Source organism: Lasioglossum baleicum, chromosome 16, assembly GCF_051020765.1.
Source record: "Lasioglossum baleicum chromosome 16, iyLasBale1, whole genome shotgun sequence".
Taxonomy (NCBI): Eukaryota; Metazoa; Arthropoda; class Insecta; order Hymenoptera; family Halictidae; genus Lasioglossum; species Lasioglossum baleicum.
The window spans coordinates 1,848,573-1,868,421 of NC_134944.1; the positions used below are offsets into that span (position 1 = coordinate 1,848,573).

The 19,849-nt window shown below is 41.0% G+C and overlaps 3 protein-coding genes across 13 annotated transcripts; 2 read left to right on the top strand and 1 right to left on the bottom strand.

Moving 5' to 3' along the window:
* The first annotated feature begins 2,842 nt into the window (after positions 1-2,842).
* On the top strand, positions 2,843-8,608 carry LOC143216799 (uncharacterized). 6 transcript variants are annotated; one of them, XM_076440215.1, is made up of 4 exons: positions 2,843-3,660; positions 7,577-7,702; positions 7,869-8,090; positions 8,154-8,608. In XM_076440215.1, the coding sequence occupies exons 2-4, from the start codon at positions 7,630-7,632 to the stop codon at positions 8,564-8,566; spliced, it is 708 nt and encodes a 235-aa protein (XP_076296330.1). In that variant the 5' UTR covers positions 2,843-3,660; positions 7,577-7,629; the 3' UTR covers positions 8,567-8,608. The 6 variants fall into 6 exon arrangements, with proteins under 6 accessions (XP_076296330.1, XP_076296333.1, XP_076296334.1 ...); XM_076440218.1 differs by having other exon boundaries at positions 2,854-2,979; XM_076440219.1 differs by having other exon boundaries at positions 2,955-2,973.
* Positions 8,609-8,713: 105 nt separating this feature from the next.
* Rps24 (ribosomal protein S24) lies at positions 8,714-10,751 on the bottom strand. Of its 2 annotated transcripts, XR_013010646.1 has the most exons (5): positions 10,673-10,751; positions 10,244-10,312; positions 9,603-9,926; positions 9,323-9,397; positions 8,714-8,848 (listed from the first exon to the last, which is right to left on the bottom strand). XR_013010646.1 is itself a non-coding variant. In XM_076440226.1 (4 exons), exons 1-4 carry the CDS (start codon positions 10,673-10,675, stop codon positions 8,846-8,848), a joined length of 399 nt encoding a protein of 132 aa, XP_076296341.1. In that variant the 5' UTR covers positions 10,676-10,751; the 3' UTR covers positions 8,714-8,845. The 2 variants fall into 2 exon arrangements, 1 of the variants encoding a protein (XP_076296341.1); XM_076440226.1 differs by lacking the exon at positions 9,323-9,397.
* A 308-nt stretch (positions 10,752-11,059) lies between these two features.
* LOC143216795 (uncharacterized) lies at positions 11,060-19,136 on the top strand. Of its 5 annotated transcripts, none has more exons than XM_076440205.1 (15): positions 11,060-11,457; positions 11,836-11,923; positions 11,999-12,147; positions 12,230-12,490; positions 12,578-12,602; positions 13,873-14,029; positions 15,523-15,563; positions 15,665-15,933; positions 16,045-16,210; positions 16,288-16,556; positions 16,726-17,228; positions 17,291-17,464; positions 17,569-17,705; positions 17,799-17,955; positions 18,038-19,136. In XM_076440205.1, exons 1-15 carry the CDS (start codon positions 11,335-11,337, stop codon positions 18,201-18,203), a joined length of 2,685 nt encoding a protein of 894 aa, XP_076296320.1. In that variant the 5' UTR covers positions 11,060-11,334; the 3' UTR covers positions 18,204-19,136. The 5 variants fall into 5 exon arrangements, with proteins under 5 accessions (XP_076296320.1, XP_076296322.1, XP_076296318.1 ...); XM_076440207.1 differs by having other exon boundaries at positions 16,309-16,556; XM_076440203.1 differs by having other exon boundaries at positions 11,061-11,457; positions 17,566-17,705.
* Positions 19,137-19,849: the final 713 nt, after the last annotated feature.

Below are 19,849 nucleotides of genomic sequence, written 5' to 3' on the forward strand. Positions count from 1 at the left end.
CAGTATGAGCTCTATGCACATGCTTAACATAGTTTGGTTTAGAAGAGTATGTCTTTTTACAAATATGACAAGGATATCCAAGCCCATAATGGTATCCTTCGTGTCGATGTTTCATTAGATCGGAGTATATCATATTGCATATAGGACATACGTATTTATCGTGTTCGCTCTTGATATGATTTTTTCGAACTGTGGAATTGCAAAAACGTTTATCGCATTGAAAGCATAAATGCGTTACTACAGGATCATAATGCTTCTGGCGAACATGCTCGTCGAAAGCTATATAAGAACTCAACGTAATATTACAGATACAACAATCTACTTCTAGAGGTATATCGATAAACAACTTAGCGTTCGTAAGACTACACTCATGTACCTTCCATGCATCGATATCAGGGAAAGTTGTATCGCAATAACCACATGTTAATTGTGAATGCGCTTGATGTTTTAAAATGTGGACATCGAGAGCTTTCCGACTGTCGAACAGCGTTCCACAAACGCAAATATTTTGTTTCTCAATTATATGCGATTCGTGATCATTTTTTACTACACTTTTTACATTAGAAGCCAGTCGACTAGAAGACCTATTTCTTCTTGTCCTCTGCTGATTTTGTTGCTGCTTAGGCTGATTGATCAAGTCTTTCGTTAAAAGATTATCGGCATTATTATTATTATTAATAGTAGAACCACTTTGTGAATTTTCTTCGATATCAACATCGATATCAGTGTCTTCGTCAATTATCTTCAAAAATGTGTGCTCGTCACTGTACTTTGACGATTCTGTAATCTCATTGTCCTCTTGTTCGGCTTTTTCACTGTCCATTGCGGCGTCTTGTAACTTCTTCCGTTTCGCAGCCTGTCTTCTAACAATCTCATAGGAATCATTATTTTTCTTTATTGTTATGTTGATTCTCTGCGATGAATTTCCAACTATCTCTTCCATGTCATCGTCCTGTAACTTACAGTTCCTCTTATGTACGTGTAACGTGTAGGGATTACGAAACGATCTTCCGCAGGAACAAGTACTGTTGCCTTTACCGTCATTTAGCCTATAAAATTCTTTCCTCGTCTTCGATATTCTTCTACTTTTTCTAATATTTTTAAATAAACTAGTCGGACTACTTTTATCTCTGTCCTCGAAACCATTCATATCCGAAGGGGCTAAATAATCATAATTAATCAAGTGGAAATTCTCTTTCGTTTCTCCACGATTACGATGACCGTTCAAATGTCTCTTAACGTGATGCGGTCTGTAAATCCCAGAGCAAATATAACATTGATAATTCCCATTCTCCGATAGCCTTCGTACTTCAGAAGTGTTATTGTCAATTTTAAATCTCTTCACGTGGCGCATGTGCGAAACGTTTAATTTTCGTTTTCCACTTCTTTGAAACTGTTGTTTATTATTATTATCGATATCATTCTTCGACTTGTTCACTTTTAACACAGTGGACGGTTTTTCCAATTCTTTTAACATAAAATCAGTGGTTTCAATTTTATGATAATCGATTAAATGTTCTCTTAGATCCTCTACGAAATGCTTACACAGCGCGCATTGTTTGCACGAACTTGATGACTGATGTGGCAATGGTGGCGTACTATTGTGATTTATTTCTTTACGAGATATCGCTTTTCTCTGATCCCTTTGCACATTCTCACCATTAATTACGGTGTTCTTGGCGTGCGTCGAAATATTTCCTTTCTTCCCCTGAGACTGAGAACCAGACTCCAGATTGGATTCGTTCGTATTCGATTTCACAGATTTTGACGAAGGATCTTTAATTTGCTTACTATTACTTCTTTTCAAATTGAGCTTTTTAACATTACTTTGTTCCGTTTCAGCAACGCTAGTCTCTTTGTCTTTAGAAACACTTTGTTTTCCTGGTAAGCAGTTTCTAGGTAGCCTGTCTAACGATATAATAATACCATGTATCTTTGCCGAGTGATGCCTTAAATCTCGTTTGTGCAAGTACAACTTCCCACAAGTTGGGCACGAATACAATCTTTGAGTACTTTTTACGCACAACTTCAGATTTGGCAGCGTAACATTGTTATTACCCAATACATTCGGTTGATATTTAATGTACTGTTTATGATTTGCATTCTTCAATGATACTGAATTCATTGTATTAGTACTCTTGGTACCTTGCACATCTTTTATCAACTTTAACGTCTCCCATATTTTATCACACTTCTCGAGCAGAATAATGGGGTCCTTGATTTTGTAGGGTGTAATAAAAGGAATCGGTGATCCGATTAATTCATCCTGGAAATAAAAAGATATATATATATATATATATATATATTCATATGTGTACTTATTCATATGTGTTTTCTATAATCTTCTTAGTTTTATCTATTGACAAAACTGATACAGTACCTTGTACAATACTTTCAATAGTTTATTAAAATGATAAATACGTTTAGTTATTTATTGAATACAAATTTAATAACAACGAATACTTTGAATAAGTATAAGAATTATTAGTCAAGTGCGAAGGGTTAATATGTTATTATAGATACTGTATGTTGAAATAAAATTCACGTATTCACACTGTTACATTTTATTAAGACTGTTTATTACAATAGTATATTTCAAGGAACGTATACCCATAAAAATTGGAACTCGATAAGCATTAATATCATATTTATGATATATTAATTACATAAATACATTTATGTAAATGATTAACAATCGTTTCTAAGACATACTCAGTTTATTCCACATTTTAGAACTTGTATCACAGTATTTCGTCAATAACATACTTTAACCTGAAAACTTAATTTTGAATCTCCCGCTGAAAAACAGGTGGGCAGCAATTGGCTTTTCCCACGACAGATGCATGATGCATGTCACTTTGATAAATATAAACAAATGTGTTCAGACAGCGTTGTTAAAAGAAAACACACAACACATCATCGATATATTTGCTTAAAAATTCTGTGTTTATAGTGACAACGAAAAAACAGCAAGTACATGTAAATGATGTTTAGCTAATCACATCGAATATCGAAAAAATGTGTAAAATTAGGCGAATGTTTAAATTGTTTGACAATAATACTCACTGTGTTCGATAGATCTTCGTTCGAATCGGACAAACTGCTAAAATACGGTTCTACTTTCGGTATACACACAGTGACAGGAGCTGGCATTTGGATAGAGCATTCCGTTGGTTCTTCTTTATTAGCATCCGTGAATTCTTCATTTGTAAATTCATTCCCAACCATCGTAATTAAAGGCGTGGAAGACAAAGACCTGCATGCAAATTCCTTGTCAGTAGGTTCTAAAGGTAGCGGTATGCACGCCGCGTGATCTGTTGTGGACATTTTGCTTTCCTTTCCACTATTTTGACGCTGCTGCTAACCTCTCCCTTCGTCCACAGTCTTTTTCGCGACTAAATTGACTCTACTCCATCTACTCTCGTATGCTTGCTCCTCACTATTCCGATTTGACTAATGTACGTTTTTAACATTTAAGTACTGTATTCCTCATAACATTATTTCCAAAGATGATAAAAGTCATTTATTTAAATGGAACTCTTTATACGACTACAACATAAATACATTTTTATTCAGTAAAATAACTACTTCATTGCAAAATAAATATTTCCCAGTGTAGATGGCACCTTTATTTATGCTAACTATTCACAAACACAGATTGTAAGTACTATACATATAAATAAATAAATAGTTAAAAGTTAATGGAGGGTTAGGATCTCAGGACACCAAAATTTCGAAAAAGCGAAAACTAATTTATACCCGTGAAGATAAAGAACGAGGTCTGCAATAAAACAAAGTCTTGAGACTTGGACTATGAGCTGTTAATATTGACATCATCGCTGCCTGCAAATTTAGAATAGTTCCTTCTATTTACATGTTTATGCAAAACTTATTTATATGCACCCTAACCTCTTAAGTCGATTTATAAATTAGAACTCAACCCATCGCACTCGAAGCTTTTATTTACTTGCACTCTGAAATTCGAACATTGCCACATGCAACCTTACTTAATTTATCAATATGAAATCGAGTGTATTTTTGCTCGCACCACATTTGAACATTTAACAATTTATTAAAAACAAAGACATTCGGCGATGTAAGGATTATTTTGAATTATGGTATAATTATTTTCAGTGGTAGCTAGTCGAGTGCTAAGGGCTGAAAGGAATAAAAACATAATTCGAAACATCTATTTATTTAAGATCAATACCGATTGAACTCTTTATCAAATGATTGTAATAAAAATTTTGCACACAAAGTATTAATTCATCTTAGTGCGTTCTTTATTCGTAATACTTGCATATAATAAAATTACAAAAAATTGTATTCTTTATTGGCTACAATAAAAATTACATTTTCGAAGTTAGTGTGTATATAGCATGGTATATAGGAATTATCAACGAATATCTATTTTGAGGTTAGTTTTCATTTAACAATCGATTAGATATTTCATGTGGCGAGTTTGAAACAAATCGATGTTTTTGAACATTATGTAAATTCATTTTGCAATATATTTAATTCACGAGAAAGTAATACTCATTTGTAGCCATTTGTAGCTCGGTACATTATTGGTGCGTACAGAACCAACCGTCCGAAATATGCTGTGATCATTAATTTATTAAGATAAAATAAGATTTTGTAGGACTTATTCATTGGCATCAGACTTTTCTTCAAAATGGAATTAATTTTATATACGTATATTAAGTATATTTGCATGTTTTATCGAAATGAATGGTGAAGGTAGCCTACATCACAGCAGTGAGTTAGACCAAAATGCAGATATTTCAGGAAGTCCTGATTGTATCATCAATATTTTTAAACGATTACCACAAACAGGGAACTTATTGCTAAGATATGGGCGTAGAATTTCAATAATAATGATCTTCATTGATAAAATCCCATGAAAAATTTTAGGGTATCAAGCTTGTGCAACCACAGGAAACAATTTGCAAGGTTTAACTATACTCAAATAATTACAACTATTTACATACTGTATTATGAAAAGATCATTCAATCGCAGACACCAATAAAACAGTTGAGAGAGTCCATATTGAATGACGCAAACATTTTTCGGGACTGCTTGACAACAATTAAATGATACTGTACAAATAAGATTCACTGCGGGATATTTATAAAATGAAAGATCAGTATGCAGTATCAACCGATATGTCTTCCTTTCACGCATTCCCATGATTTTTATGAAGTATTAAGGTTTCATTCGATGTTACATACGAGTGTCTCGCAAAAGCGGACGTCTAACCCAGCCTAACCTAACGGGCTACTCGGAGTATTTCAGCAGAAAATATAAGTTTCCATAGCTTTGATACTTGAAAATCATTGATACACTGTTATTAGAGTAACTTACGTAGGTACTTACGTTGATTGGATTTGTGAGATCGATGATCGGACATCAACCCAAGTAGGTGGGTATGCTGACATGTTGGGGATACATGCACAACAACAGGTTTCCGAGCTACTCTAACGTTTATTCGAACAAAAATCACTTGGAGACTTGTTTCAACTGAAATTAGAGCTCAGAATCTTTAGCTAGCTTGAGAAATTCCTAAGCGTGTCGCGTTAGACGACTAGTCTCTTACATGTGGCCCAAGTTAGTGACCCGTCTGCTGCAAGCAGCCTCGATGCTGGCGTCTGACAATGAGCCAGCTAGCTTGCTCAATAATGTCGCGAATAATACCCAAACAATCGTTGTCTCTGTCAATTATTTGTCGTCGATTACAGAATCGCCAAGAAAGATTCTATTTTCGTGGTAAAAATCTCCCGGGATCATCCAAACATCGAAAATATTCAACTCATCAAATGAAACGCTAAAGAAGGCTTAGCTACCGTCTATAGAGTAGGCTTAATCCTTTGTGGGACAGTACTTTTTTCCAAAAAGAATGTATCCTCGATAGTTTTGTCAGATGAAGATGAAGGACCGTATCGTTCATTCCACATATTGTTAGCTCTGGAGGCCACTGTTCTGTTAAATTTAATACGAAATTGACTTTGGGTGGTCTAGCTGTAAAGTAGCCACGATCTACAGAGCATTAATTGTGGTGGATATTTTTACGAAATATTAGCTGCGTATGTTCTGCTTTGACGAAATTAACTGAATTTGATGATGTAGCCCACCAACTTTGACGAAACTGATAACTGTTTACATAATTACATAACAATCCCAGTATTGTCGTGTAAGGATTCAGACTCGGGTAGGGTTCAGGTTGGGATCAATATATTTGTGTGACATATATATTTCACAGTACGAAAATCCATTGTTACGACGAGATGCTGTCTTTCAACAGAAGCATCATTATTATAATAGCAAATGAACTGTCGGATGATTCTGACTACTGGTCGTGCAGGTCTATCTAGATCCCTAACATCAATTTTTTGACGTTAGTTTGACGATGTGACTGAGAGGCTAGTGGAGGCTAGGTCAAAAACAGATTCTTTCTCCATAGTCAGTTCATTATTCCCCCTACGAGGAGAATCGAGTCATAATTTGTGGTGGAAAGGGAAGCATTTCGAGAAGAATACACACCGGTCTGGTACAGTGTTGCCAGATCAGACTTTTCTCCAGTGATGCGTGCACCCAATTTGCGTTGCATCTGCATCGTGACCAGGCTTGCCATATTCCGCGCGTGCCAGGCCCCTTACCGCTGCGCCCCTCGCCCATCTGCTGGGCTAAGCCCGCCTGGCTTGCCCCACTCGTCGCCACGCGTGCGCGTTGAGCAAGCTAACGGGTGTCCCATAAAGACCGTACGCTTATGGACCGTATGACTTCACTTTCACCCAAGCCAAGCCGTCCGTGGCGTCGCGCGGAACAAAAGAACGCCCGTTAGGTTCCCTACCTGCTCCCACTGGCGAGGAGTGGGGCAAGCCAGGCGGGCTTAGCCCAGCAGATGGGCGAGGGGCGCAGCGGTAAGGGACCTGGTACGCGCGGAATATGGCAAGCCTGATCGTGACTAACCCGGTGATGGCAGAGAGGGGGTAACTGTATTCCCCTCAATCTCCTCTATCTGGCAACGCCGATAAAAATTAATACGAGCACTGTAGGGCAAGATCTCCTATTAGATCTAACGGGAATAGCCCAAAACTTACGTCACGCGCTGAAAATCAGTTAGATCCTCTGAAAATCTGATTTGGAAGAACTTAAACTCTATGGTTTCAGGGTTAACCCCCAAAAGGAACGATCCCTATGGTGTTCCTGGGTCTGTCCGATCCTTTTTGGATCCTAATTGAGACATACGCTGTGCCTCGACTCAAAGTAGACCTAGACACCGTTAGTTCCGAAGGCCAAAGGATTTACCGTTCGCAACTACGTGATGCCCATTACAGCGATCAATCATCTCTGACTATCGTTCAAGTCAACTCATAAGTTTTCTTGTTTAAAATCCGCATCGCACACCAAATTTGTACTTAACAAAGGTCCATTACCATCGCCATGCCCATTTACTATATAATAATCTCCTCGGAATGGGAACGGCCAAGGTCGCCGCTATTCAATAGACGTATTGTACTGAATTTTCTTGATTCTTGATAAAATTGTTTCCTAACGAGCATTCGTTTCCTGCAGAATATATATAAAGGCGAACATGCTTCAACGCATATCAGTTCTCCGGTGGAAATATGCGATTCTACATTGTTCTTTTACTACTTGCTAGTTGCCTGCACACAACGTTGGCAGGGATTGATGTTAGAGGTATTTTTCGATTCGTCGTACTTGTTAACAGACTCTGGCAGATCCTGTCATTTCATTGTCCTCTTGATCATCTTTTTCAGTGTCCTTCTCTTCTTAGATATTTTTCTATTATTTTTGAATGAACTAGTTGAACTACTTTTATCTCTGTCGGGAAAATTTCTTGCAGAACATGGTAGTTCGCGATCACTCGTCCAAGGTGAACATTTCTTCCGGGGAATCGGAGATTGGTTCGGTCGCCTGAAGGAACGGGTTTACGAAAAATTGTTCGGTCAACAAACGCCCACAGAATCTTCGGAAGAGTCTGCTGTACCAGACGATATACTGGATTTGGACGAGTTTCAATTGAGAAGAAAATTAAGAAATCGCGAATGGCTTCGTGTAGATTTGTGTACGTACGAAAAACATCAAATTCAAAATTAAAACGAACTTATTCACTTTTTCTAAAATACAGCGACCGTGTCTTTTGACCCCAACCGAGACTGGGGATTTCGCGTTGGCAACTGGTACTTCATCCGAAAGGACTCTAACAATGTACTCGAAAAGGATAACTCGGACGAATCGGATGTTCAAAGCCGCATTACCATTCGACCAACAGAATCATTCGGAACCGAAGGTACTCTGGATAATGCTGATCTAGAAACTATGGACTCTTCATCAATCCTATCGTCTACGATACCATTTACAACGGATGCCGCGACGGAATTAATCACGCAACGAACAAGCACAGGCACGCCAACGCAAAGTAGCAGCACGCAAAGCGGTTCATCTGAAAATCTCGCATCAACGATAGGAAAAGATATAGAAGACAATGAAGCTAATAACTATGTTCCGCGTAGAGGATCCGTAGAAGTCCTGATGAGATGATAATGTACTTCAAAGAATAATTACATCCACACCACTTCTGTAAATCTTGTACATTTATTGAAACATTCCGCACATCCTGGAAACATCCTCAACTTTCGGTACATTTCTTTATAAAATCGTTTAGCACGAGGTATGAAAAGAAATTCCTTTTGTTCATCAAGAAGAGTACACGTTTATTCCGTAAAACTTATCATAATCGTTATTTTGTGTAGCAATATATTATTATAATAATTTTTACGTTGACGTTGAACAAATCGTGGTCTTCATGATCTTGTGGTTTTACTGTAATAGAAAAAAGAAGAAAACAATCGTCAGTAAGATGATTAACTCTTAACACTAGCCACTCTTGCACTCAACATGCACAAATGTATCTTGCGCCTAATAGCACATGAGAAGCAGAAGATGGAGAATCTATGATACTAGGTAAAGCGAAAGAGATAAAGATGGAATTAAGAGATATAGGATCTAGTCGCAGCAGACTATATGTGTTAGTCAACAGCCTAAGAAAATGTTACAGAATTTTTTTTGTATACTTGTTAGTTTATAGAAATAACCACGAATTAAAGGATTAGAGCTTCCTACAAAACAGCACAACGTTTTCCAAGTCCTTATTTTTAATAAATAATCTATTAGAGAATGTTAGGAAGCAATTAAGGTTTCTATTAAGTGGAGACTATACTGTGGATTGTAAAAGAAGGGAAAACAAGGGAAATTACAGAAAAGGGGTAAAAGAAAATTAGAAGTTTACATGCTGACCATGTATGAACGTCATAATAAAGATCCCTCTTGAGGCTTGTAGTACAAATGATGAGCATTTGTCTACTTCCTTCCCTAGAATAAAAAGCGTATACCACCATATACCATGCATATAGAATGACATTAATCATGCTTCCTTTTACAATTCAATTAAATGATAAAGTTTATGAATTATACTTGAAAATGAGAGGAAAGCTAAAAATATTAACATAAGGCACGGTATCGAGAAAAGAATTTGTTTTAATAATAGATTGAAAATTGAGATCATATTATATTATACCTTTTTAGATGCAGCTCCTACTTTACTCTTCTTCGTACCCCTAACTTTCTTCATTCTGTTCTTGCGTTCTTTACGTTGTTTCCTCGTTTGTTTCTGTTTCTCGAAGAGTCCATGCCTTGCTAACCTGTATTTAGGTTCGAATTTCTTGGCATAGTCCAGTGTGTCGTAGACCAGTGCGAATCCGGTCGATTTGCCACCTCCGAAGTTGGTTTGGAAACCGAATACAAAAACTACATCCGGTGTAACTTTGTACATCTTAGCCAGCTTCTCGCGGATTTCTGTTTTGCGTACTGACGGATGGCCAGGATGAAACACATCTACGACCTGCAACGTAATAATACTGTATTAATCACCCAATCCTTTATGCAAAATAAAAATGTTTGGAGTTGATTGTGGCAAGCAGGAACAATATAAAAATTGATTTCATCTCACTTTGCTACATTAATAGCAACATAACAACATTCTTGAATTTTTTTAATCTTTTACTTTACAACCAATTACTACATAAATGCGTAAAGATCCATAGTCTGCTCATAACCACAACCATAATTACTATCATTCCATTACGACCATGATCGTTTACTTTCCCGCAGAGTGACATAAATTAAACTTAAATATTAAAGATTTATTAACGTACTCACCATTTGTTTCCGGCATAATAGCCGATTGCTCATGAACTTTCTAGTTCTGATCGTAACTGTACCTTCCGTCTGTAAATAACAACGATAACAAAGGTTAGATCTTATGTTTTGTTTAACACATTCTTATCATAATTGTATTACATTCAATACAAAAATGATACATCGTGGAAATGATTTATATCGGGAGTGAATCGTGGAATATAATGAAATAATTATATATGCTACTGTAGTGACATGTTTAGCAGCATGTATACTCTTGGTTAGAAGATTCGTGTCAGAATAATATACGTTTTATATATCGATAAAAATATTATTTGCAAATTATATTCGTAAAGGTCGAATAACGGTGCATCTTTTGGTGGGTTTCAATTTAAAAAATCATTTTTCATTCAGTGATTATTTAACAGTTTTGGGATACAAAATACATACCATTTTGCTTGATTATGGTACCGCCAGCAAAAGGACATTTACGGAAACACGATGCGCTATCTACAGTGAAAATCGGTACTATAATTGAAGTCCCTATGATGTTATAACAAATTTATATTCATTTATAGACAATACGCTTAGAATTGAATATAATTATGACACATATTTAAATATTTCACACGATACAAAATAGCTGTAACTTAGGATAAAATCGTAATATTTACTTCTTCCTAGGGACTTTGTACATGTAACCAGAATGTATTTACGCTATCTGGCGCTGGCAGAGAGGATATGAGAGTGCTCACGCAGTGCTCACGCTCGGGTTCTGAGTGGTCGCTGGTGGTCGCCAGCAGTCGCCAGCAGTCGCCAGTGGTCGCGCGTCGTTTAGGTTGGCAGATCTGTTAATTTGGTGCGGGAATTACTTCCGGTCATTTCCGTTGAATGGCGACGGCGATGGATAGTTTATTTCGTAGCGTGTTGTAGTCTCTTTGGCTTCGGGCTTCGGGATTTCGAGAAGTTCTTCAATTTGTATTTCTCGATACGCTAATTTCATTACCTGAACGTGTGTATGAACAAGATTTTACCGATAATCTCGTGTACGCGGGGTGTGAAGTTTTACAGCCTAATCTTGCATTGTGTTGGACACTTTTTACCGAAGAATAATGGCCGATATAGAAGGGAAAAAGCTGACCGAACTTCGAGTAATAGACTTGAAAACGGAACTCGAACGACGTGGACTCGATAAAAGTGGTAATAAAGCGGCACTCCTCGAACGTCTTTCCAAAGTAAGCGTCCTTACTTTTTCCAATTCTCTCTCAAACTATTTGTCTGTAATGCTTTTTACTGTCTTGTCGCCATTTTAACCCTATTGAGAAATCAATGAATATTGGTAGTTCATTGCCAGCAATCAGCATTCGTAGTACAAACGAGACAGTCTCGATTGGTTCGTTCATCGTACAACGTAGTTTTTAACATTTAAACAAACAGATCCATTATTTCATCTTGGTAATCCTTCGATACGTGTCTTTTTGCACGTGCCGCTATTTATTTATGTCGGATCGACGAAAATGTGATTCATTGTATTTTAATTTTCGTTGGAACAATCAATATGTGCTGTTTAGAAAGTTAGTAACGATAACTCCGTTATGGTATTTTATATACAGTCCATATCCGACGAAGGGGAAAATCCAGATGAATATCTGATCGTACCTTGCGGTGGTACGTGCAAAATCAGCGCCAGAAAAAATAGTGGTTAGTATTGAACTGGAAGCGTAATGCCTTTGGCATTGTGGACGTCGCGTTCATTTTTCTTGTTTGAATTTACAGTGACCGGTACAACCAATTCCGACGAAGCGACAGAAGTTGTGGAAACCCAGAAAGAAGATGCTACGGACGCGTCGGATGTTCCTGACGTAAAGCCAAAGATGGAAACAAAAGTTTCCACGGAGAAAGAAGCGATTCCACCCAAGTTGGAGGTAAGAGCAACGGATGTATTCGTAAGTATTCTTTGGAGTATTTGACGATCGTGGAACAAGAATCTGACAAACGTTGTACTAGGAATCTCAAGGAGAAGCTCAAAATAACACCAAAATAACGCCAAAAGAGATAGAGTGCAAAGTGGAATCCAAGAGTCAGACGAACAAGGCGGTCGTCGAGACTACGCAGATCGTTGAAGTGAAAATTGAACCGGAAGCAGCACCAGTGGTGAACGATGTCGCGACCAATGCAGCCTCGACGGTCGAAGCTAATGGCATCGACAACGAAGATTCGATAAATTTGACTATCGGCGAAGACGAAGAAAATCTCCTCGCCGAGGAGGTAAAACGATTTCCCCTTTTGCTGATAAGCGAAATGAGAAAAATGAGCTACCATTTTTGGTGTAACACGTTATTGTTTCTGTTGCAGACCGAGTCTCACGACAGGCACAAAGGTAAGTGTTACGACGCATCGAATCGCCTAACCTATCTAGCAGTTAAGTAAGAATTAAAGGAATAGACGTAGCAATACTTTTATTTATGATGACACGAGTAAGTTATTCGAAACTACGGCATCAAGATCAAGGGACCGTATTTTCTTCGAGCGATACACCTCGTCTATCCAGAACCACGATCGTGCCGAATCCGTCTACAAAGTTGTACGCGCGAAGGCTCTCAACTTACGCCCGTTCTTCGAACTTCTGAATAAGCACCAGCTGTACATGATGCGATGCGACCATTCTCGGCACATGGACACGGCACGGCACGCAACGATTTAACTAGAAATTGCGACGGCTCGGCGGTCGACGGTCGACGAGGTTTCATCCAGACTGAAACGCACATCCGCCGTCGTGTTTGCATCGTGGTTGCCGACAATGTATACACAAAGTTTTTCCCATAGTCTATAAGTTAGTTATCGCTAGAGTTTGATATACAGATGCATTAATTCTACCTAACCGCATAGAGCATCGTTGGAGAATCGTTCTACTTCCAAATTATATGGATTCAAGAAGACTGAAGTGTTTGTCAAGCCACGAATCTTCCCCGTGCATAGCTAATGCTACGACGTCGTTCGTCCCATCACCGAGACTCTGACAAATCGATACTTTCGAAGCATAGCAGTCATAGGAGCTACAATCGGAACCATAGACTTCGAAAACAGACGCGCGGTCGCTCGTACTCGTATAAAATTTCCTGGCATCGGCGTAACACACCGTAGACCCCTCTATAGAACCGTATATAGACTTATCGGGGGAACTAATCGTCGTTCTCCTTCGGTTAGTCCGCTTTCTATCGCTTCCTCTCTCCCAGATTGGATTCCTCGTCCGACCGTGCGTTCGAGCTTCCAGTATTTTTTGCTCGGAAGAGAATCGGGGTCGGGTCGCGGGTCGGGTCGAGTTGTGGCAGGCTTCGATTCGTGGTCGCGCTACTAAGGTAACCTTTAGTCGCCTTCCTCACCCCCACCCCCCCCTTTCATCGAGTAAAAATCGAGAGGAACGAAACGGTAAAAGTAGGGTCACACCGTGGAACGTACCCATTGAGGAGTGAATTTGTGATGTTGCGCGCGATCTTCATCGTAATTGAGTGTGTGCACTCTGTTAGTGGCTCGGACGCAGTTCCATGCTGTGGATGCAGGAAATGCAGGCCACTAAGCAGGAGCGTTAGGGAGGGAGAAGAGATCTGGCCTCGCAGAAAGTGACCATGGTACCTTGATTGTCTCTGCAGATGGAGGAGAGAAGAAGAAAGTCGAAGAGAACAGCAAGAAGGGAGAGTCTAAAGGGAGCGGTAGAGCAGAAGCCGGCGCCAACAGCAAGGAAGGGACATCGTCAGGCGCGAACATCGGGACGAAGAACAAGCTGGACGGTGGAGACGGAAGCAAGAGGTTGGTCTCTCATTGCTAAAACAAACAAAAAAAAAACAAAACAAACCGTTCACAGTGTGGTACGACAACGAAATATGCCATCCGAATCCAACTCTATGATAGCGATGCTCTCTCTCTCTCTCCTCGGCTGCGCATACGAGTACGAATATCATCAGGATAAGATAACTGTCGGAACGATGGATTTCCCAAGATGAAATTATTCGTCAAAGTCGCACGCAAGATTACTTTATTCCATTTTTTTCAATCGCATACACGAAGTTTCTTTCCGCTCAGTACCGTTTTAGGCTGTAATTCCTAACTCTGGAAAGTATGTTAAGAAATCGAGAAATTGGCTAGCAAACTTAAAATATCAAAACGAACCAAGTCCCATATATACCGCTCCTATTCGTAAACGACTATTTTCCAAAAGGTGTTACACGCTCTACGATCACGAAGATATTCGTTCTTTAGAAACCAAACCAAATCGAACAAAAAAAAAATATATACAAAACGGCAGCTGCATCGAACAAGAATACTTAGTAAATCTCGAGGTTAAATTCGACTCTCGGCAAGCGGCTGAGAAGCAATTTTATCGGTGACCGGAGATACAGATGTATCTATAAGCGTATCTATGCACAGATACCGATATACCGATACCGATACCGCTACTCTATCTCTCGCGTGTGTGTCGATACCCGTTTCAACTCGACGAGAAGTGCCCTCCCCGGAAGAATCGCCAAGGAGACGATGATGCTCCCTTTCTGGAAGTCTATTGTGTAGAGGGACACGCAGTACGATCCCGCACGGACAATACTTTTGTTAACACGCGAGTGAGACGAGAACTGGAACCGCAGAACGCAACGAAAACATGCGTAATAGAAAGATAATAACTAGGAAAAAAAAGATCAAAGTGGTAACGCTGTCTTGTGTAACAACGATGCATACATAAGTGAACGCCAAAGTGCAATTGATCGTATTTCGTTACTGTTGTTGATGTTAATTGTTGTTGTTGTTGTTGTTATTATTATTATTATTATTATTATTATCTTTTATTATTACTATTACTACCGCTATTATCGCTGCTGCTACTACTACTACTACTACTACTACAACTACTACTATTACTGCTACTATTACTGCTACTACTACATACTACCACTACCGCTACTACTATTACCACCACCATCGTTATCATCGTCATCACCATTATCAAACCACTATTCACCATCACCATTGTCACTGTCACTGTCAATATCACTATCACTACCACTAGCACTACTACTGCTATTATAATTATCGATTATTAGCATTACTATTGTTATTACGATTGCCGAGGACAAGAAAAGTTGCTAGCCAAATTTATATGCTTAACATAGTTACAGAGGTACTTATTGAGCCTCAGAAAAGTCATAGTTTTTAAAGGCATTACTTCTTCGTTACTTCTTGTACATAAGAATATAAGGAACAGTTTGAACTATTTTGTTGGGCGTAACGAATAAAATCGTTATTTTCAGCACGGAGTCTAGTAACAAGAACCAAAAAAAGGACGACAAAGGTAACTATCCGAAGCGCGTTCGAAGCGAAACGATCACAGGGAGAAGAATATTCTCCTGATCAGTCAGGGGCACGGCTCGATCGTCTCTTTTGTTTTCGCAGACAAGAAAAATTGCCAAGTTAGCCCAGTTAACGCAAGCAGCAGAAACTTGTGGGTATCCGGATTGTCTTCGAGCACTCGTGCGACCGATCTGAAGCAAATATTCTCGAAATACGGAAAGGTGATCGGCGCGAAAGTGGTTACGAACGCGAGGACACCCGGTGCAAGATGCTACGGATACGTGACCATGTCGACGAGCGAAGACGCCGCGAAATGCATCCAGCATTTGCACAAGACGGAACTGCACGGCCGCGTGATATCCGTCGAAAAGGTAGGTGCTGCCTTGGAAAAAGGGGAAAACGGGAAAAAACGTGTACGTCTCTAGAGCGATTAGCGATATACCGGTGAATCACCGACGATATTCTTCGGTTTGCGTTTCAAGGCGAAAGGCGACACGCAGCAAAGCCACATGCGCAAACGGGACACCGCCAACGGAAAGTCCGAGAAGAAGGAGGAAAAGGAGAAATTGAAGGATAATCACGAGACAGCCGACCGCAAAGAGAAAGAGGCGAAAAAGGAAAAGAGCGAAGAGAAGGGATCGGAAGCAAGTGAGTGAGATCGAACGACGCGGCGCGCGGTGTGTTTCTCTAGGCGAAAAGAGCCTAGGCGAAACGACCATTAAAAGAAACGTTTAAATGTGCGGCAGCGAAAAAGTCGGACGAGAAGGGCGAGACCGGCGAGAACAAGAAGACGGACGCGCAGGAGAAGAAGGATGAACCTCTGAAGGAGTCGGACTCCCGGTCGACCAAATCGACCAGCAAGAAACCTGACAGCGAGCGAGGAAGACGCGACGAGAAGAGGATTCGGTCCTGGGATCATCACCGATCTCACACTCGGTCTCGTAGCCGCGAGCGACGCAGACGCGACGACGTGCTCACATTCGCGAAGATCAGGGTAAATGACGCGTGGGATATTTCAGCGATTCGCTTCGATTCGACTCTAGTCGTCTCGACTCGATTCGATTCGCTGCGTTGCGTTGCGTTGCGGTCTTTTGTCACCGGCATCGCATATTCGTTCGGTTGGCGATCGCGTTACTCACGACTAGTCGGACCTCTGCTTTCAGGAGGAACGTGAGAGGCAGAGATTGCGCGAGAAAGAGAGAATGCTTCGCGAGGAGGAACGTAGACGGCGAGAGGATATGGAACGGCAAAGGGAGATCGAGCGTCGACACAGGGAAGAGGCGGCACGATTGGAGAGAGAACGGGAGAAGCTGCGCAGGGAACGCGAGAGGATCGAACAGGAGAAGGCCGAGCTGCTTCGTCTGGAGCGGGAACGTCAGAAGCTAGAACGGGAGAAGCTGGAACGCGAGAGGCTCGAACTCAAGAGGCAACAAATGCGACTCGAGGAGAGCAGACGCGCGCCTCCTCCACCCTCGATAAAGCGGTCCTCCAGCGACCGAAGAGACCCGAGAGACATGTACGTGGAGCCGGACAGGAAACGCATAGCCACCGAGCACGGTCGAAGGCACACTCCGGACCGGGTGAGCGATCGTCGCAGCGAGATTCTGGATCGCGTCTCGGACAGACGGTTGGACTCGTCACCGCCTGCTCGTTACGAATCCACCAGGTAAATAATACGGTCTCTGTCGGATCGCAAACGAGACTTTTCGAAACTCGATTCGTTTACAGATCCACCCAAGATCTAGGGCTGAAGAAGGAATTTAAGCGCAGCAGCGACTTCACTTCGCGAAGCAGCCGTCCAGAAAGCTTCTCCGACGTATCTCGCGGAAGGGAGGTGATCGTCCGCCGAGAGCCGCTCAGTACGACCACCTCGTCGATCGATCCTCGACAAGTTAAAGAGAGGTAATTCAGTTTTCACGGTTCTTCCGGCGAACGGCTGTGAAGTTGTTTCGGTTCTCGATCGAGTCGGCTCGAACTCTGGCGGAATCTGTTCTGTTTTCCAGTAGATACGAGCGACCCAGCACCACCACGTATACTCGCGAGCGCGAAGTTCGTCGCTCCGAGCCCGAAACCCATAGAAGTTCCAGAGACGGTCATACCCGTTACAGCGAAAGCTTCAAACCCACGGGTTCGACCACGCCGCGTAAGTAGAGATCGTGACGCGCACGACGACTCGCGACGATTCCGCTCCAACGCTCTCAGATCGAAATCGAAATCTAAAGTTGATTCTTCGCAGGTGACAGTCGGTACGTGGAGAGCAATCGAACCACCAGCAGCTGGCACTCGGGACCGCCGTCCACAAAATCATTCAATTCTGTGCCGAGCAGCGGTACCCGGGATCCTCGAAACGAACCATCCAGCTGGAGTTCCAGATCGTCGGACAACGTAAACAGGTACGCGCACCCGGTAAAGACTTTCGGCAAAGATCGAATCCGGGAAAACGTACCGATACGATGGACGATCGATCAATTCCAGATGGAGTAATTCGAGCAGCATGGGAAACACGTTGCGCCATCCGGTTCCGCCGACTTACCAGAGCGGTCCCATTCAATCCATGGGATTGACAGCACCCGGAACAGCGCCGTCGTACGATCGTTTCGATCCGTACAAATCGTCCATGCCGAGCATGAGAAAATACTGATTTTCTCCGTAACCGATACGGGCTACCGTAAACGAGTGACCACACCTGGTTCGGTTCGGTTCGGTTTGTTTCTTGCGCGCGACAACGCGTTCGCGTTCACGAACCTATACCAACACCACCAACCCTATCTCTATACCTATTCTCATTCTCATCATCATTCGTATTCGTATTCGCATTCGCATTCGCCCGAAACGCGGGGGGGACAGGTTAGTTACGTTTGCGTCGCATCGAACAATTCCTAAGGCCAAGCACAGAGCGCAGTTTCAACGAGTCTTTGTTGCGACCAGAAGCGCAGCTTTTAAACGTTTGGAAGAATCGCGACACGCTATCCATTATCGACATTTTTCTTTTCCTTTTTACTTTGATTTCCGAATTTTTTATTTCCGCGCATACGCGACGAAGCGGATAGCCGGCACGAATCGCTACGATCCGATCGACATCGCGACACACCGATCAATCTTTGTACAATCGTGATTGAACCGTACGATCGAAAGCAATTCGTTGTAACACCGTAACTTCATTCAACCAACGCCAACGATCCTCGTTCGTTTACATCGATGAATATATTCTTGTAGCACGTTAAGGTATATCGCAATTTACAATTTTATCGTGTACCTTTAACCGACGATTCTACGTAACCACGCATACACAGACATACCCACGCGTAAATCAGCGCACGCACACACCAACACCGCGCATCCGAAAACATAAACAGACACACACACACAGACTCGATCTTTGTCGCGCCAGCGCTCGTGTGCTCGTGCGCGCGTACATATTCTATAAGAATATGACTGAATTTGTATATTGAATTCCATAAGAATTGTATATCGAGAGACGTTGAAATCTACATTCGTACGTGAAGATATCACGTACCACGTTTCAGTGTAGCGGCAATTATTACGGTATAAATAAATTTATGGCATATTAGTAGCTGTCGTTTCGTAATCTCGTTGTATTCTCCGTTCATTCGCCCGTGCTCTGTCGTTAGGGGTGTGCGGGTACCCGCAATTTCGGGTTCGGGTCGGGATCCCGAAAGTTTATAAACTTCGGGCACCCGATGGTGTTTTAGAGTTATTTAAATTGAAATATCTCCTAAACTACTAACTTTTCGACATACATGGGTTGGTACTTTTTTATAACGAATGTCCAGTTGCATCGATTGATGTATTAAAAAAATACCTCATTCCATTTAAAAAAATATCGATGACCTTGAAATCTTGTAAAAAATGACCTTGAAAATTTTTTCCCTTACACCGTTACATGTGGCCGTTCAAACAGTGTAACTTTGTCGTAAGAGGTTTTTTTGTACAACGAAAAGTAACGGAGATAATTAGGTGTTCTATTTCTTCGGACTCCAAGGTGAGGACGGCAGGGTGAGTCCGAAGAAATAGAACACCTAATTATCTCCGCTACTTTTCGTTGTACAAAAAAACCTCTTCGGACAAAGTTACACTGTTTGAAGGGCCACATAAACGGTGTAAGGGAAAAATTTTCAAGGTCATTTTTTACAAGATTTCAAGGTCATCGATATTTTTTTAAATGGAATGAGGTATTTTTTAATACATCAATCGATGCAACTGGACATTCGTTATAAAAAAGTACTAACCTATGTATGTCGAAAAGTTAGTAGTTTAGGAGATATT

What these genes read in the sequence shown, in the direction of transcription:
- LOC143216799 (XM_076440215.1), top strand. Translation starts at nt 7,630, where the DNA reads ATGCGATTCTACATTGTTCTTTTACTACTTGCTAGTTGCCTGCACACA. An exon ending in GGCAGGGATTGATGTTAGAG is followed by an intron (nt 7,703 to 7,868) that starts GTATTTTTCGAT and finishes AATTTCTTGCAG; the next exon opens with AACATGGTAGTTCGCGATCA. An exon ending in ATGGCTTCGTGTAGATTTGT is followed by an intron (nt 8,091 to 8,153) that starts GTACGTACGAAA and finishes TCTAAAATACAG; the next exon opens with CGACCGTGTCTTTTGACCCC.
- Rps24 (XM_076440226.1), bottom strand. An exon ending in TATTATGCCGGAAACAAATG is followed by an intron (nt 9,927 to 10,243) that starts GTGAGTACGTTA and finishes ATTACGTTGCAG; the next exon opens with GTCGTAGATGTGTTTCATCC.
- LOC143216795 (XM_076440203.1), top strand. Translation starts at nt 11,335, where the DNA reads ATGGCCGATATAGAAGGGAAAAAGCTGACCGAACTTCGAGTAATAGAC. An exon ending in AAAATCTCCTCGCCGAGGAG is followed by an intron (nt 12,491 to 12,577) that starts GTAAAACGATTT and finishes TTTCTGTTGCAG; the next exon opens with ACCGAGTCTCACGACAGGCA. An exon ending in CCTCGACAAGTTAAAGAGAG is followed by an intron (nt 17,465 to 17,565) that starts GTAATTCAGTTT and finishes TCTGTTTTCCAG; the next exon opens with TAGATACGAGCGACCCAGCA.